The sequence below is a fragment of the Myxocyprinus asiaticus genome, chromosome 35 (assembly GCF_019703515.2).
Source record: "Myxocyprinus asiaticus isolate MX2 ecotype Aquarium Trade chromosome 35, UBuf_Myxa_2, whole genome shotgun sequence".
NCBI lineage: Eukaryota > Metazoa > Chordata > Actinopteri > Cypriniformes > Catostomidae > Myxocyprinus > Myxocyprinus asiaticus.
The window spans coordinates 22,728,258-22,746,380 of NC_059378.1; the positions used below are offsets into that span (position 1 = coordinate 22,728,258).

General features: G+C 37.7%; 2 protein-coding genes across 2 annotated transcripts in view; both read left to right on the forward strand.

The window, feature by feature from the left end:
• Positions 1–5,796, forward strand: part of ptprga (protein tyrosine phosphatase receptor type Ga) — a 413,560-nt gene extending 407,764 nt beyond the window's left edge. Inside the window, exons 28-29 of the mRNA XM_051672679.1 lie at positions 386–521; positions 3,119–5,796. Of these exons, the coding sequence (XP_051528639.1) occupies positions 386–521; positions 3,119–3,265 (283 nt within the window). The 3' untranslated portion in view covers positions 3,266–5,796. The remainder of the gene's footprint in view (positions 1–385; positions 522–3,118) is intronic.
• Positions 5,797–14,869: 9,073 nt separating this feature from the next.
• cse1l (CSE1 chromosome segregation 1-like (yeast)) overlaps positions 14,870–18,123 on the forward strand; it is a 37,038-nt gene continuing 33,784 nt past the window's right edge. The window contains exons 1-2 of the mRNA XM_051673101.1: positions 14,870–14,966; positions 16,303–16,392. Coding sequence (XP_051529061.1) covers positions 16,308–16,392 — 85 coding nt within the window. The 5' untranslated portion in view covers positions 14,870–14,966; positions 16,303–16,307. The remainder of the gene's footprint in view (positions 14,967–16,302; positions 16,393–18,123) is intronic.

Here is an 18,123-nt window from a genome sequence, read left to right on the forward strand (position 1 = left end):
TTGAAAGGTGTTATAATGTTAAAATTTGCTGCTAACGTCTTGGTGCCAGATACCACAGGACAGCTTCAGAGGTATTGTGGAGTCCATGCCTCAACGGGTCAGAGCTGTTTTAGCGGCACAAGGGGGACCTACACGATATTAGGCAGGTGGTTTTAATGTTGTGGCTGATCGGTGTATCTCCTTTTGTGTTCCACAGAAGGAAGAGTGGTTTAGTGGTTTTGGAACATCATGAGAGTGAGTAAATAATTACAGAATTTTAGTTTTTATGTGAATTATTCCTAAATGTTTAGGGTTTAAAACTAGGTTTTAGACATCCAAAATTGTGCAAATAGTCTTACCTTTATCTCACTGTATAAAGTAATCATTTGTGTGTCCATGTGTGCAGGTTTGGAGCAGTGTCTGCTGGGATGCTGTGTGCTCTCACCACACTGTCACAGCAGCTGGAGAGTGAAGGAGCCGTGGGTGTCTACCAGGTGGCCAAGATGATCAACCTCATGAGACCTGGAGTCTTTACCGACATTGTGAGTGTTTATATAGAGTATCAGGTTTATGCCCTTTATATTAAAGAAGTAGATAATTTTCCCCTGCTTTTCACCAATTTAGCTTATTTTTAGGACATTAAAATGTATCTCCCGAATGTTTGTGTGGCCAGACATCACAGGATGTATAAAAAATATGTTAAGCTGGTGATTTGATGTTCTTGCTAATCAAAACCTCTGGAATGATGATTTCTAACACAGACTAAAAAAAAAAAAAGGGTTAGGAATCATGATTGACTGTACTAGCAGAGGGGAGTTCGTGTTCAAAATAAAATAAGAATGGTTGCCAGACCTTATAGAACTTTTGAGAGGGGCCTCGGATGACGTATTTCAAGCGCTCAAGTTTCAGATGTGCCATCACCTCCGTCACCCAACGTTTATGGGACGGTGGTGCTGCCTTCTTCCAGTTGAGAAGAATCAGTCGTCTAGCCAATAATGTGGAAAAGGCAATAGCCTCCATCTGATTCGCCGGTAGCTGCCTCTCTTCCAGCACTACACCAGATATGGAAGTCAGAGGGCTGGGGGCGGTATCCCTGTTGCATATAAATGAGAAAGTTCTGAATACCTCTGTCTAGAATTGTGTAAGTCTGGGACATTCCCAAAACATATGACTAAGGTCGGCAGGCTCTAAGTTACAGTACATCTGGGGCAAGTTGAGTCTGACCCCGGATACATTTTAGTTCCTGGACAGTTGAAGTCTATGTAGCAACTTGAATTGCAATAGCCCGTGTCTGGTGCATATTGAAGATGAGTGTACTAGTTCTACTGCATGCTGCCAGTCGGCGTCTGACATTACTATCCCCAGTTCCTCCTCCTACTGCTTCCATATGTGTCCAAGAGATGGGGAAGCAGACCTTTAAATGATCTCGTAATAGATGGACACCATACCCCTGCGAGCAGGGTCCATATTCAACACCTCATCAATCCAGCCACCCTATGGTAGGTTCAGAGATGGAGAGATGAAGCTTTGATGAAGCTACGGACCTGTAAATACCTAAAGAAATTGGACTGAGGAATATCAAAGTCTGTCCTTAACTGCTTAAATGAAATAAAGACGCCATCTTTGAAGAGGTCCTTTACACATTTAACCCCCTTTCTAGACCATAATTGAAATGCCAAATCTATAAGGGAAGGGGGAAACATAGGGTTCGACAAGATGGGGGCTGTGGGAAGGGCTTGTTTCCTATTAAAGTGATTTCTGAACTGCGACCATATCCTGAGTGATCCATGGATGACTGGGTTATCCGTAAAGTAACGTTTACTTAGGGGTATTGGGGCACAAACTAGCGAGCATAGTGATAATGGGTTGCACGCGTGTTGCTCCATAAGCCCCCAAACTGGAGCTTCCTCCTCCGACATGTCGGAGATCCAGAATGTCAGCTTATGAAGGTTGGCTGCCCAGTAATAGTGCATATAATTTGGCAATGCCAATCCTCCCTCCTCTTTATGTCTTTCCAGATATTCTTTCCTTATACGAGGTATGACTTTGTTTCAAATAAAAGTCGAAGTACACTTGTTTAAATCCTTGAAAAATTATTTGGAAATGAAGACCAGCACTGTTTGAAATAGAAATAAGAACCTTGGCTTAATTGTCATTTTATCTGAGTCGATTCTGCCAGCCAGCGATAGGAGAAAGGTTGACCACCGTGCCATGTCTTGTTTGGCCATATCAAATGCTGATTCAAAGTTACTGTATAGATCATTGTACCTTTGTGTTATGCACACGCCTAAATAGGAAAATTTATCCAACCTTACTGAGAATGGAAAAGATTTAAATGACATTAGCCGTGCTCTGTTAAATTGATTTTATATTCCGAAACTCTCCCAAAATCGGAAATAATCTTAAAACCAACTGTTATGGAGGAATTCAGATTTGACAGAAATAGGAGGAGATCATTCGCATAAAGTGAAAGCTTGTGCAGCTGTCCCTCCCTATGTATTCAAGCTAAAGTAGTTGTATTTCTTAGCATATTAGCGAGGGGTTCAATGGCAACATCAAAAAGCATAGGTGACAGAGGACACCCCTGCCTTGTCCCACGAAAGAGAGGGAAACACTTGGATATTAAGCTAATAGTTTGTATTGGAGAAAGCAGGTCAGTCAAAAGTTGACAGCCAGGCATAACAGTGGGCGTGTACTGTCAAGTCTTAAAGGAGAAGCAGGACCAAAACCGAGCGTTTCTGGGAGAGTGTCAGAATGAGGGTGGAAAATGATCATGTTTAACAAATATATGACTGGTTTTTGTGCAAAACACTTTACTTTTATTATAAGTTAACCTCATGGAACATATTAAAATAATTAAAATGACTTTAAGTATTAAACTTAACTCATTCCACACCGTTTGTGCTACAAACCACTTTTGTCTGTCGGACGACAAAACAGGTAAAAAATTAAATAAATTTAAAAATCCTATGGACATACATTAAGCCATATCTTGGAACCAGAGACTCTTTTGACTTGCAGCAGTAAGTAAACACTTAGCAACAGCCTAGTTTAATCTAGCCTAATCAAAAACTTTGTTGTTCAGAACATTCCTCTGTGCCTCATTCTTACATCCATGTGTATGTGTCCTGTCTCTTAGGAACAGTACCAGTACCTTTACAAAGCTATGCTCAGCCTGATAAGCACTAAAGAAAATGGATCCAGTCCCATGTCCCTGGACAGAAACGGCAGTATGGCCATGTCTGAAGAATCAGACCCCGCAGAAAGCATGGAGTCCCTCGTCTGAAGCCCCCGAAGAGGCGTGAAGAGGCACTTAATCTAACTTTGTAAAACTTCAAAGACTTAGACAGAATTTTCTGAGGCCTTTTTTGCCAGAACTCTTGGTTAAAAGAATAACCTGATTACTTTTTTACACTGATAAAAAGTTTTTGATATTTATTTTTTCGCCATTTTATGTCTTAATGTTATCCTACTGAACATTTGCACCGACGTTTTTGAGTTCACAACAAAAAACAAACAAAACACAGTTCTGTCTAGTTTGCACTATGAAAATATCAGTGTTACTGCCTATTCCACCATCTCAGTCACTATCAGTCACTGTCTCACTTTAATTCACTATATCTCACTTTCACACTCCTTATTTAGACATTCCATAATAAACCTGCTCTCTGAGGCTTTAGAAATAATCACTGCAAACAAAAAGTATCGTCCACACTCACCTCAAAAGCTGAAAAAAGAGATTAAATCCATGTACAACTTGCATTGCTCAATGAAGACCCACCATAAAACGTCAAATTCGAGCAATGTGGATTACATCCGTTTTGCTTTGATTGTTTGCTTTGTTAATTTTACACTCCCTAAATAATATATCTCTTTGTTCATTATGCTTCTAATCAAAGCCTATTTTACTTTCGAAAGGTGGTATTAAAACAGCTACTGTGAACTTTTGTATGATTCATATTCCACTTTTAATATATATGAATATATCGTATATCATGATACCTTGTGCTTTTGTAACTGTTAACTGTCTCAATGAGCAGCCATCACAGTTTCCAACAACACGCAAAGGACCTGCCTCTTTGAAGGCGGTGCAGAGGCCCATGACCTCTCTAGCGCCCCCTGCTGGTTTGATTTCTCCATTGCTTTATGCTGCAAGCTGCTACTTGTGTCACTTGAGTGCAACTGAATGGGTAATGACATTATTTGAAGCATTACCTATTGACTCATAATGTAGGAATTAATTTCTTCCCACGTCATTTTGTAATTTTATACTGCTCTGTTTTGTTCTTATTGTTTTAATAGTTCACTCTCATAAGCCGTCCTATAACTTCAAGAATAATGTATGCGAGTCTCTCGATGCCTTCTGTACAGTCTCATTTAACCTCTGCAGGTGTGTGTATGTGTGTGTCGTTTTAATTGGTTTTACTGAAATAATTTATCCACATGACTCAGTCCAAAACATTTCTTCACTAAACAAAACACATTAAGCATAAGTAAGTCAAGTTTTGTCCTCAAATACCGCTAGGAAAACAGTTATAGTAACATTATAAATGGTTCTCTCATGCCATATTACACAATGGCCTTGCTAACAGAAAACATATGGGGGGACCTATGATTCATTAATTTTTACCAAAGACTACAACTGTCATTCACTTCAATCATCAAATCTGTAGGCATGTCTTTATTTTTAATATTGGATAAAGTAGTTTTAAAAAGAATGTTTTGGTAGTGTCTGGAGAAACAACATGACATAATGACATGCTGTAGAAAATGATGAATCCACGGGCAAAATAATATGTTTTGCTCTGCTTTGCTTTACTTTGTTTTGTTTTGCTTTGATTTTTGTTTTGTTTTGTTTCGCCACTAAAATTTTGCTTGATTGAAAGCTCATTCTTATTTTTTTTGATAATGCAATTATAGTAACGTTATTGAGAATGTATACAAATGCTAACTTTTGATGTGAAAGAAAGCAAGCTGTTGAATTTTTGTTTATCTTTTTAAATGTTTTAGGGTGATGATGTCATGCTGTTAAGATGGAGAGGATGCACGTAGAAGGTGTTTATTCAGTTCATGTCATGTTTCTCCTAAGTAGGAGGCTAAAAATTAAGTCACATCTCTCCAACATTTGGGGTAATATTCTGACATTGCTAGTATATCACGTAAGGTAATTGGAGGTGATGAGTTGCATTTTAAAATCTTTTCTAACAGTTATGTCCTGTGGTATCAATTTTTTTTCCTTTTTTTGACCTAGCAGTAACACTATACTTGTGGGTTGCATCTGCAAAAATGTTTGCATTATCATGTAAGGAAATGTACATGTATTTTGTTGCTTCATTAACCCCTCTGAAAGCTTTTTATCCTGATATATAGCCACAAACTTTATATTTTCATATAAAATTTTGTTTTTAGTTTTTTTGTTAGTTTAATTCTCACACTGAGTTGTATGCTTACTGCAAAATGTCCCCGATTCATTCAGCAGATGGCTGGCATCCCATTCCAAACACACTCACGTCAGTTATAATCTAAGGCAGTGATTTTGGTATTTTTGTTATTATTATTTTCTTTTAATATAAGCAAAATTAGTTTCTTTGTCCAGAAGTGCAATAGATTAGCTATTGTTAGTCAAAGAATAAGTTTATCCCATACAAAGCAGGTGGGTGTCACCATCACATCCTCTTTTTGTAATCTGAAAAACAAAAAAGTCGCTTTTTGTTTGTTTTTGTTTTGTTTAAAGCTATATCAAAGCATTCTATTATAGTGTTATTTAATATGTAAATTGTATTGCTATACTTAAAATAAAATATGGGTTTTGATGTACTTTGAGTATATCTCCATGTTGTCCATTTTGTGGAGTAAGTCTATGATTTATTTGATGTATGAGATTTGAACTTCATTGGTTTTATATTGGGAATATTCCTTTATAACTTCCTGAATGAGACTACAGGGCAAATATTTATTTTCACTAGTTTTATTCATTGAAATGAACATTGAGGGTGCAATGAACCACATAATATCATACTACATATACTATATTTGCTGTATACATGCAATACCTGGATGACCTTTTACAATTGCCAGAAGTTTCTGCAGTATACTGTACAACGGGAACTCAATGCATGGAATAATGTATGGCACAAAATAAACAGGACGTTATGACCATAGCTTTTTAGTACCTCTCCAAAATTGAGTTAAAAATGCTAAATAACTCTTTCTAAGATAATAACTGGATGCCACTACTAAGAGTATGCACATATTCCATTTGGAGCATTCTCTCTTGTTTTGACTGCAAATTTGAAAGTATAACACTGCCTCCCAGTGTTCACATTTTAGGTTTTTGTAATCCTTCTGACAGTTTTTAGGGGGCCAAGCACCGAAGGTGCTGGAACCCTATTGTTTTTGTTAGGATTTTCTTATTATTATTATTATTAGGGATTCAAGCATGAAGCGCTGAAACCCTATTGAAATGGTAAGGATTATTATTCTGCCCAAAAACTGATCATGCAGGCCTAGAGACTTCAATCTTTTGGGAATGGTAGTACTCCGGCGGGCTAGCCATACGGGGGGCGCTACAATAAACAAAACAAAAAATCACATTTTGGGTCATAATTCTTAAACTGTAAGGCCTAGAAACAAAATTTGTTGTGTCATGACAAAATTTTGCTCTGCCCTTTCGGTTTCCCACTATTTTTTAAAACAAACTAGCCCTAGGTCGTTCACCCGATTGGAACCAAACCAGTGCAGAAAGATTTAGCAGAGTCCGAATATGAAAAGTTATCAAAAAAAGTTTGAACTTTCAATTCATCGTCGCAAAGTTATGCCAAAACATACACAGTGGGCGTGGTCACTTTTACTAAAATGGTTATAACTCATGAACGGAATGAGATATTATCTCGTGTCTCTGCCTCTTGGCGGGACTATAATAATTCAAAATTTAAAAATGGCTCTAACTATGGAACCGTTGTTCCGATCGACTTGAAATATTGCATGCAGTGTCTTTGTCCAAGGTGCCATCAATGTCTTTGAGGACAGTTGCATATCTTGAAAAACATGGCCACCATCGACCAATCAGCTTTCAGCAGCTTTTATATTGGGTTATGCCGATCAGAATGAAACCTGGTAGGCCTGTTTGTCTCTTGGCCCAAGAGGTCTGTGCAAAATGTACCACTGTGTTTCACAAAGAAATACGATATTCATGCCATATTACAGAACAACTCCTTCTGAACAACTTTGCCTCAACAACCATTGGCGTGAATCAAATCGTATGTGAAATTTTTGCGATTATTTAAAAAACTACTTTTTCGAACTAGTCCTAGGCCGTTTGCCTGATCGAAACCAAACCAGTGCAGAAAGATTCTCTGGAGTCCTATTATCAATAATTATCAAAAGAAGTTTGAACTTTCCATGCACCGTTGCAACAGTACGCCAAAACATATTAAGTGGGCATGGTCACTTTTTTTTAAAAGGTCTGTTACATACAAAGGTACTTAAAGGACCTTAAAAGCTTGAACCCCATGAATCGCTGCTTGCAGCTATATTTGTTAGAATTATTATTATTATTATTCTGCCCTAAAACTGATCATGCATACCAAATCGTAAGGACTACAGACTTGAAACTTTGGGGAATGGTAGAACTCCGGCTGCTTTGCCATACACATGGACTCACCCCGATCAGCCAAAGGGGGGTGCTACAGTGAACAAAACAAAAACATTTTGGGCCATAACTCTTGAACTGTAAGGCCTAGGAACACAATTATTTTTCCTGTGATTCCTTGAGTCATGGCGAATCTTCTGGAATACCATAAAATTTTTGCTCCGCCCTTTCGTTTTCCCGCTATTTTGTATTGTTTGAAAAAAATGAAAAAAATAAATAACTAGTCCTAGGCCGTTTGCCCGATCGGAACCAAACCAGTGCAGAAAGATTCAGCAGAGTCCCAATATGAAAAGTTATCATAGGAATTTTGAACTTTCGATTCATTGTGAAACGTTAAGCCAAAACAGACATAGTGGGCGTGGCCACTTTATTAGTGGGCCAAGCACCGAAGGTGCTGGAATCCTATTGTATTTGTACTGATTGTGTTATTATTTGTATTCTTATTATTCTTTTTCTGCCCTAAAAGCTTATGGGCAGCAAAAACCATAAGTCCCCCCCCCCCCCCAAATACTCAGGTGTCCATAAGCACACCCATCCGCCCCTAGGTGTATATAATAACCACCTTTACGTTTTCAATCATGTCTCCTCAACAGTATGGGCTTGAAACAAAATTTTTCCTCTGAATCCTTTCGTCAAGCCCTACAAAATGTATATTATATATATATATATATATATATATATATATATATATATATATATATATATAATTTATCTGCTATTTTGATTTTTCTAAAAAAAATAAAAATAAAAAAAAAAATATTCTTTTTCGAACTCCTAGGCTATTTTGTCCGATTCGCACAAAAATTGGTATACATCATCTAAAGACCCTTCTGGCAAAAATGTATCAAAAGAATTTTGATACGTCAAATCGTCACAAAGATTTTAGTGATATAATTCCTTCGGTAGAAAGCAATTTGATTCACTGATCAATATCTACTCTACTCAATGCAAAGGCCAAACTCAACAAAACCTGGAACACATAGTCAACAGGGCATGTTGGGGATGCATGCAAAGTTTTGTTCAATTCTGCCCATAAAGGGCGCTACAACTAAAATACTGAAATAACAGCAGTCATTTGATTGACAAAGTTCAAATTAAATATGCACCTTCTATGGTTCAAGTGCTTAACATATTGATTTGATAAATCAACAAAAATGGCTACCAATCAAATTTCAGCACCTAATAACGAATTGTCAATGGCCGATAGTCATGAAACTTATTATACACAAGAAGGGTCTGTACACAAAGCTGTATATAACATTTTGTGAGAATCGGCCACATGGTGGTGCTATAAAAAATCGAATTCATGTTTTTGCTAATAACTCCAGAACCCTATAGGATAGGATCATTTTTTGTTTTTCTGAATCCTTCAGGTCCCCCCAATGATATGGTCACATGGATTTCAATTTCTGAAAAAAAAAAAAAACCTTACCACGTACACTACCGGTCAAAATTTTGAAACACTAACTCATATTTTATTATCTATATATATATATATATATATATATATATATATATATATATTTATTTTTTTTTTTTTTTTTTTTTTTTCACATTTTAGAATAATAGTAAAGTCATCAAAGCTATGGAATAACATAAATGGAACAAAGGGAATTATGTTAGGACTAAACAAAATCAAAACTATGTTATATTTTAGCATCTTCAAAGTAGTCACCCTTTGCCTAGAATTTGCAGACATGTACTCTTGACATTTTCTCAACCAACTTCTTGAGGTATCACCCTGGAATGCTTTTTAAACAGTATTGAAGGAGTTCCAATCTATGTAGGACACTTATTGGCTGCTTTTCTTTATTATTTGGTCCAAGTCATCAATTGTCCCCCTAAATAGTGCCCCTATTCAAAGTAAAATAATCTGAAATTAATCCATTTGATTGTACCGCCGCTATTGGGTGTCTATAAAGTAACTTAATCCAACCAATAAATGTACTCCCGAACCTGTATGTTTCCAAAATCTTAAAAAGATAATCCCATTCTACCATATCAAATGCCTTTTTGGCATCAAGTGAGATGGCAGTGACCGGAGTCTGATCATTCACCACTGACCACATGATATTGATGAAACGCCTAATGTTGTCAGAAGAGCTGTGGCCCCTAATAAACCCCACCTGATCTATATGTATAAGAGATGTCATAACTTTACTTAATCGGTTAGCCAAAATTTTGGCCAATATTTTTACATCTAGCTGGATCAGGGAAATTGGACGGTAACTCTTACACTCGCTTGGATCTTTGTCCTTTTAAAGAATCAGACTGATCCGGGCTGGCGTCATGGTTGGCGGAAACTTTCCATTCTTTAATTATTCCGTATAAACTTCTAACAAAAGTGGAGCCAATTCTGTAGCATAAGATCTAAACTCCACTTTCCACGACAAAAAAGTATTATATCTGTATTTCAACTGAGGCCATCAGATGACATTCGGCACTTCAGCTCTGCCTCGGCACTTTTAATATTCCCTTCCAACTCCACGAGTTCATGTGTTTTGGATTTTTTGGTGAATGACGCATATTGTATGATCCAACCCCTGAGAACTGCCTAAAATGCCTCCCAAGCCATGCCCACAGAGGATACTGAGGACCAGTTGGTCTCCATATAAACATTAATTCAGTCTTTAACATTTGTTGGAAATCAGGATTTTGCAAAAGGGATACATTAAAGCACCAACTATATGATTTATTTTTCTCTGTATGTGGCAACATCTCTAAACTCACCAGGGTGTGATCTGAGACTAAGATGTTTCCAACTGAGCAGTCAACAACAGATGAAATGAGGGATTTAGATATTTTTAAAAAATCTATTCTAGAATAAATCTTATGAACTGATGAGAAGAATGTATAGTCCCTACCAGATGGGTTCAAAAGTCGCCAGATATCTGCAAGACCAAGATTTTTACACATCCTGTTAAGCGTCAATGTTGCTCTAGGGGGCTTACACACATTTGCTTCACTATGATCAAGAACTGAGTCCATCAATAAATTAAAGTCTCCTCCCAATATTATATCCTGAGGGGTGCCAGCGGTTTGCAACATCCCTTCAAGATCTATAAAAAAGCCCTGATCAACAGTGTTAGGTGCGTAAATATTACCCAAAATCAACCTTTGCCCCTGAATGTCTGCTAAAACAATAATGACTCTTCCTATTTTATCTTTAATCTGTTTGAGAAATTTGAATTGTAGATGTTTATTTATCAGTATAATGACTCCCCTACTCTTACTGGAACCAACACTAAAGAAAACATGTCCACCCCATATCTTCCCAAATTTTTCAGCTTCCTGTGGGGAAAGATGCGTTTCTTGAAGAAAGACTATATCATATTTCTTACGCTTAAGAAAATAAATAACCTTCCTTCTTTTTATGGGGTGCCCCAATCCATTCACATTCCATGTGGAGAGAGATAATCCACTCATATTAACAAGTGACATATTGATATAATAAAAAAATAAATTGTGTGTCAAAAGCAAGATTATACTGACCACATTCCCCATTAATGCAACAATCAAACCACAAACATCCTTCCCGAACAAAACAAACAGAAAAAGAAAAATGTGCGCATTAACCCCGCGTACGACAGCGCCAACCGGCGTTAATCCCTCTAAACTCAAAAGGTCCATGTAAGCCTACGAGAGCCCCCGTGACAACTTTGCCATCGGATTGCTCAAGTCCAGTGCTTCTGCACAAATTTTGTGAGGCAAAATTACATAACAGAAAATACTTTGTAAAACAGACTCCAGCCAACAGGCAGAATAAACACAAAGAACATGTAGATTCATTCACAGAACTGTCTTGAAGGTGTGTTCCTCCACAAAACAAACTCCAGCTGATATAAAGCCGTTCAGTTTCCTCGGACAGACAGACAATTGTTCAGTGAGCCGGCTGTTATGAGTGCAGCAGATGACATAATCATTCTAATGTCCCTTAAAAATACTCCACAAAAACAAACTCCAGCCAATGGGAGGCGTAAGCACAAAGAACGATCAGATTCATCCACAGCTGACTCAAAGCAGTATTATTCAACAAAACAAACTCCAGCCGCTAGGCGGAGCCAGCACATAAAAAAACAAAACAGGCATCCCAGTTCCTCGGATGATCAAGAGTCAAATTCACTTGGAGGCCACGTAAAGAAAATTCACCATGACTTACTCAGTCCATCAACTTTATAAAAGACATCCTATATGTGAGCATGTAGAAATTTTGCGGTCATCCATAGTGTCCATTCTCAATCTGGCCGGGAACTTCAGCGTAAAAGCGATCTTCCTTCTATGCAAAAGTTTCTTGGAGTGTCATGCCACAAAACAAACTCCAGCCACTAGGCAGAGCCAATGCAGAAAGAAACAAAAAATGGCGCCCAGCTTCCATTGACAGTGGAGACACTGAACAGCGAGTCAGTCCACTCACATAAGAAACGCCAAATGGTTTACTCACCCATAGTTTGTATGAAGGCCAGTGCCTTTTTGGGGCATAAAAATACTATGCTGCCATCCTTGGTGTCTATTCTCAGTTTGGCCAGAAACATCAGTGCAAAAGCGATCTTCCGTTGATGTAAGAGTTTCTTACATTCCTTGAACCAATCGCGTTTCTCTCTTGTTGAATTCGCAAAATCCGGGAACAAGAAAATATTGTGATTCTTCCAAGAAAGATTTCTTTTGCTCCTCGCCTTGCGTAACACAAGATCTTTATTGGATGATCTCAGAAATTTGGCCAGAATTGATCGGGGCCTGTCTCCCTCAGCAGATCTGCGAGCCAGGTCTCTGTGAGCTCGCTCGATTTCCAGTTTATGGCCTGTTATGTCCAGGAATTTCACCATATCTCTTCCCTCTTCAAGCTCAGGAATTCCAACAATTCATATATTGTTCCTTCGATTCCTATTTTCAAGATCTTCCAGTTTTTCCAAAATATATTCCAAGTCTGGTTTGGACATGGGCAGATTAGCGGATAATTTCCTTTCCAATGACTCCAGATAATCGATTCAATTCTCAACATCAGCCACTCTTGTGACCAACTCAGAGAATTTTGTTTCCATCGCCGTAATCGATCGACGTATTACAGCGAGATCCTCCAAGTCAGCATAAACCTTCGTCCAACAAGATGTTGGACAGTTGACGCTGGATTTCTTCTCCTGACGTGCCGTCCAAATCGAGTCCCCAATATAATAAAATATAATAAAAAATACCAGCAAAGTGCACAGAGCTAGCCGCTCACACGTCTGCTTCTCGCATGGCGTCACGTGACCTCCCTAATGGCAAGTTATTATTGACTGGGAACACAAGTGTAACAAAGTGAAATAAAGCCAAAAAAATTTAAGAAAATGGTCCAAATCTTTTGTGTTTTCAGATACCATATGTGAACAAAGTCAAGGAATTTAATTCCAACTGGATAAAGTAAAAAAAATAAAAAAATAAAGAAAAAAAAGTAATTCGGGTCAAAATGATCGGGATACAACATAAGGGTTAAACAGACCTCAAAGCAAAAGATTATCAAACATTATATTGATGTCTCCAGTGAAAGGGCTGAGTCTGTTGTTAAGTTTGTACAGTGAAATTGGGTCCCTTCCTAAAGCCTGGAAATGTGACAGTGTGCTATATTTTTAGGGAAGTAAACAAAATGATTCTTATCATCTCTATTTTCTTATTGTTAAGAGAAAGGAAATGTTTACATTTTCTAATCAGAAAGGCAGATCTGCCAAGGCTGCCTTAGTAATGTTTGAAAATGGAAAAGTTTGTAATGATAGAAAAAAGTTGGCTGTTATCCAAAATGACTTACAAATGAAGAACATCAAAAGCAATTTTTCATTCAAAAGCTAACAATATCTGCTAAGTTTCAAAAGTAAACTTGATATAGATACAGAGTAGAACAGAATAGAGAAGAAATGCTGAAAATCGTATGGTATTTAAATATATTGGTTTGTAATTCAACAAGAGGTTGAGACAAAACGTAAAAAAGTAATTTGTTGTATGAGCTTTTAAGCTGATATGTGTCATTTTTACTGTGTTAAAATAGTTTCTAGTCTCCCTGCTTAATAAGCAGTCAAGTTTAATTAAGCCATTTAGGTACTGGGTTGATTTAATCTAAAATATATCAAAATAAAAAAGTGTTTAAACATTTAAAAAAGCTTTTAAAACAGAGATACAGTTACTATATTACAGTAATTACAGTAATTTTTAACAAAGGTCTGAACTGTACATGTTTGAATTACTTTCAGGTGGGACATGTTAGGTTTAGAGGTTTCCATGTCTTTATCATGTTGTATCTTAAAGGTTTTGTTTGTTTGTTTGTTTGCTTGTTTGTTTGTTTGATTGATTTCTAAAGTATCATTCAGATACTTTTAAAGTATAATTCCATCATTTATTTTTGCATATATTTTGCATTGGTGGCACTTTGGTGTAATTATTTCGGTGTACTTTCTCTCATGTCACAATTCCCTCAGTCACCCTTTACTTTCATTTAATCTTTTTCATACAATTAAAGTGAATATGGTGACTGAGACTGCCAGTCCCTAATAACTTTCATTTTGGTGAACTATTCTAGAACACTTGCTGTAATGCGTGCATTCTTACAGAACACACTAGAGGGCAGTACACAACACGTGGTGGGAGAAAGGTGCCTGAAGTTGTTCCTGGCAGGCTACATGGCCTTGATGGTATATGTCTACTGGCGCGTTTTGAGCAGAGTTTAACCGGCGTTTTTAAATTATTTCTATGGGAGTCGAGTTTACTGAAAACAATTAAAGACTACACTCGCTTTACATATTAAAGGGATGGTTCACCCAAAAATGAAAATGTTCTCATTATTTACTCACCCTCATGCTATCCCAGATGATAATCTGGGATTCCAATGATAATGCTAATAATAATAATAATAATAATAATAACAATAATTGTATTTTTCTTGTACAACTTTTTCTTATTTTGGAAAAATTTCACACAGGTCAGGCTTCAAGCCAAATTGTATTCACTTCCTTCAGGAAACCAAGGACTATAGCACCTGTTTGGTGAACACTGTCAATAAAAAAGCAAAGAAGACTTGAAATGTTTTTCTTGAATATAGAATATTTGATAAATGAGTGGATGCTTTGGCTGTGTTGTGTATACATCTGTAGACTTTTGTATACTGTTGTATACTTTGTTATGGCAATAAAACAAAGAGAGAGCGAGTGAAGTGCCTAAAGTTGTTCCTTGCAGGTTTTATGGGCTTCACGACACATGTGTTCAAACGTGTGTCTCATTAGTGCGCATGTGCGAAGTCGTGACCGCGCACTTGCGTGAGACGTTTGAAAGTTCTCGCCAGTGATTAGCACAGCACTGCAACCGACAACTAACGGTAAGAATATTTACATCCCATTTTCAACTCATTATAAATATATGTTCTGATCTATATTATCGTTCGGTAGTGTCTGAACAGATAAGATGCTGAATTATTTCGCTTGAGCATTAAAGTACGAACCGCACTATTAGAACGAGTTCGATCTCTGTTAGCTCGTGAATTAACCTACCTAAGGGTTCATTTTAATTACTTTATTTACTTTACTTTCACTCAATGAACGCGAGGAAAGAGGTCAATTAGCTTTTGTAAGTTAATAGGAGTTATTTGACGACGAGATGCTGTTATGTGTCTGAAACTGTGACTAGCTTTTCCACAGGATGCTAATATCTTTAGCACGTGAGTCATGGCCCGAATTAATGTCATAAAACGCTTACAAAAATATAAAATCTGAATCGGATCAGGTGTGATCACCATAAACCAGCCCTCCACCACACCCAGGAAATAATGTAGCGTTTATTCATGAATGTGAGCTAACTCACAGGCCTTGTTTAAGCTGCAGTTAGAGCAGGCCGATGATGGCTGTGTTGTTACATTATGATTTTCAGCTGTCTAATAAAAGGTGATGCATTCACACTAACAACTGTTATCACCGTCAGGTTACAAGGATTTGCCAAATGAACATTTAAGAGGTTTAAATCTAAATACAACCACATAGATAACTAAAATATTCTTCCCTACTTCTCACTGCTGTAAAGTGTCTTTTTCAGTGACATTTGGATTTAAAATGTAAGTAATACGTGATTCATTCTAGCCTATAAAGAGACTCTCTGCCATTAAACTAGGTGGAGAAGGGGGCCTGGGTAGCTCAGCAAGTATTGACACTAGCTACCACCTCTGGAGTCCCGAGTTCAAATCCAGGGTGTGCTGAGTGACTCCAGCCAGAACTCCTAAGCAACCAAATTGGCCCGGTTGCTAGGGAGGGTAGAGTCACATGGGGTAACCTCCTCGTGGTCATGATTAGTGGTTCTCACTCTCAATGGGGCACGTTGTGCATGGATTGTGGAGAGTAGCATGAGCCTCCACATGTTGTGAGTCTCCGCAGTGTCATGCACAGCGAGCCACGTGATAAGAGGTGCGGATTGACAATCTCAGAAGCAGAGGCAACTGAGACTTGTCCTCCGCCACCCAGATTGAGGTAACCGTGCCACCACGAGGACCTAGTAAGTAGTGGGAACTGGGCATTCCAAATTGGGGAGAAAAGGGGTTAAATTAAATCCCCCGAGGTGGAATGTTTCTCTTTAAATTATACTTTGTAAAAAAAAATATCCTGAAGCTTCATTGTTGCTCACAGTGGATTCCACTGCATCAGTTCTAATGGACTATTTCTTTTTAGCAACCATGGAGCTCAATGATGGAAACCTCCAAACTCTGACTGAGTATCTGCACAAAACACTAAGCCCTGACCCAGCGGTGAGACGGCCAGGTAACATCCAGATTTGAGTGTTTGTCTGTCTAAAAATTTCTACAATGAATATAAACATGTTCTAGTTGTGCTGAGATCTTGGTTAGAGGTTGCTCTACATAAATGCAATCTCTACTAAATGATTTGTAAAACTCCTTATCTAGTAATAATGAACAACTGAAAAGTCAAAAAGTGTAGTAGCTCTGATTTTATTTAGAGTTCTAATTCTTTATTGTCATACAAACAGAGAAAAGGATTATGCTGTATAATGAAAGTCTTACTTTGTATTTCCACTGTGTGTGTAAAATTGACCATAAACAGAAATTTACAGAAGATAATAGAAAGTGACACAAGTGATTATACATATATCTTGTAAGAAAGAAAGGACATGAACATTCTTTAAGATGCTGAAGGCTTTATCGCAATGTAGAGGTGACCAAATACATGAATAATCTAAGATTCAGTGGAATCTGACTGTTCTGCATTAAACGGTGCCCATTTTCAACAGTCATTAATTATTACAGCAGTAATTCTGACTCCTTGCACATTTAAGAGCATGGAGTGAATAAAGATACTGCAAACGGGTATAAAAGTGAATTAAACAACAAATAAACATGCAAATAGAAATCTGAGTTTACGTGATGTAATATGACAGTAAGATAGTGTGTGGAAAGATAGAGACTGTTTGACAGTAGGGGTAAAATCTTTTTGCGGCAGGGAGAGCCACCGTAGAGACCTGCCACCACCACGGGCAGCTCTCACTCGACTCAACACCGTTCTTTGCGTCTCCCTCTCGATGCGTCACCGTTCTTTGCTTCTCCCTCTCGATGTGTCACCGTTCTTTGCGTCTCCCCCTCGATGCGTCACCGTTCTTTGCGTCTCCCCCTCGATGCGTCACCGTTCTTTGCGTCTCCCCCTCGATGCGTCACAGTTCTTTGCGTCTCCCCCTCGATGCGTCACAGTTATTTGCGTCTCCCCCTCGATGCGTCACAGTTATTTGCGTCTCCCCCTCGATGCGTCAACGTTCTTTGCGTCTCCCTCTCGATCCGGACACACAGCTTTTTCACTGGAATGGGTGGGGCTTAAGTGTAAAAAAAAATAAAAAAAAAATGTGGCTTTTCTCTCTGCCCTGTTAATATTTTACTCCTCAGGTTTGAATCTTTAGGTTCAAGTGCAAGTGGTTTTATTGTTTTTTCTTTTTTCTTTCCTGTATGGCAGGGGATGAAACGTAACGCAGTGTTACCTGAACCACAAGTAACAAACACATGATTACAAGATCAACACTTGGCACAGATGACATACATGACCAGTAGACCCATGTATTAACACAAATAGCAATAGAACTATAAATACTAGAGCCCGACCGATATGGGATTTGAGACCGATACCGATTTTAGAGGGGGGAAATTCTACGATTGTGGTGGCCGATATATTTAATTTTTGAGCTGGAATGAAAACAGACCTTTTCTATGTGGATTTTTCACCGATTTTGCACAGATATGACTATGCAAATGTATTTATAAGGTTGCTTTCTTAAATATTTTTATCAAAGAATATTTGACATTATTATTATACATTGTCAACAAATTCTAGAAATGAACACTGAGAAAATAAAAATACAATAAATAGCTAAATAAACATCAGTAATGTTTAGTATCAGTCAAATGCTGACCATTAAAATAAAGAATAAATAACAATAAAATAAATAGCTAAATAAACATCAGTATTATTGTTTAGTATCAGTCAAATGCT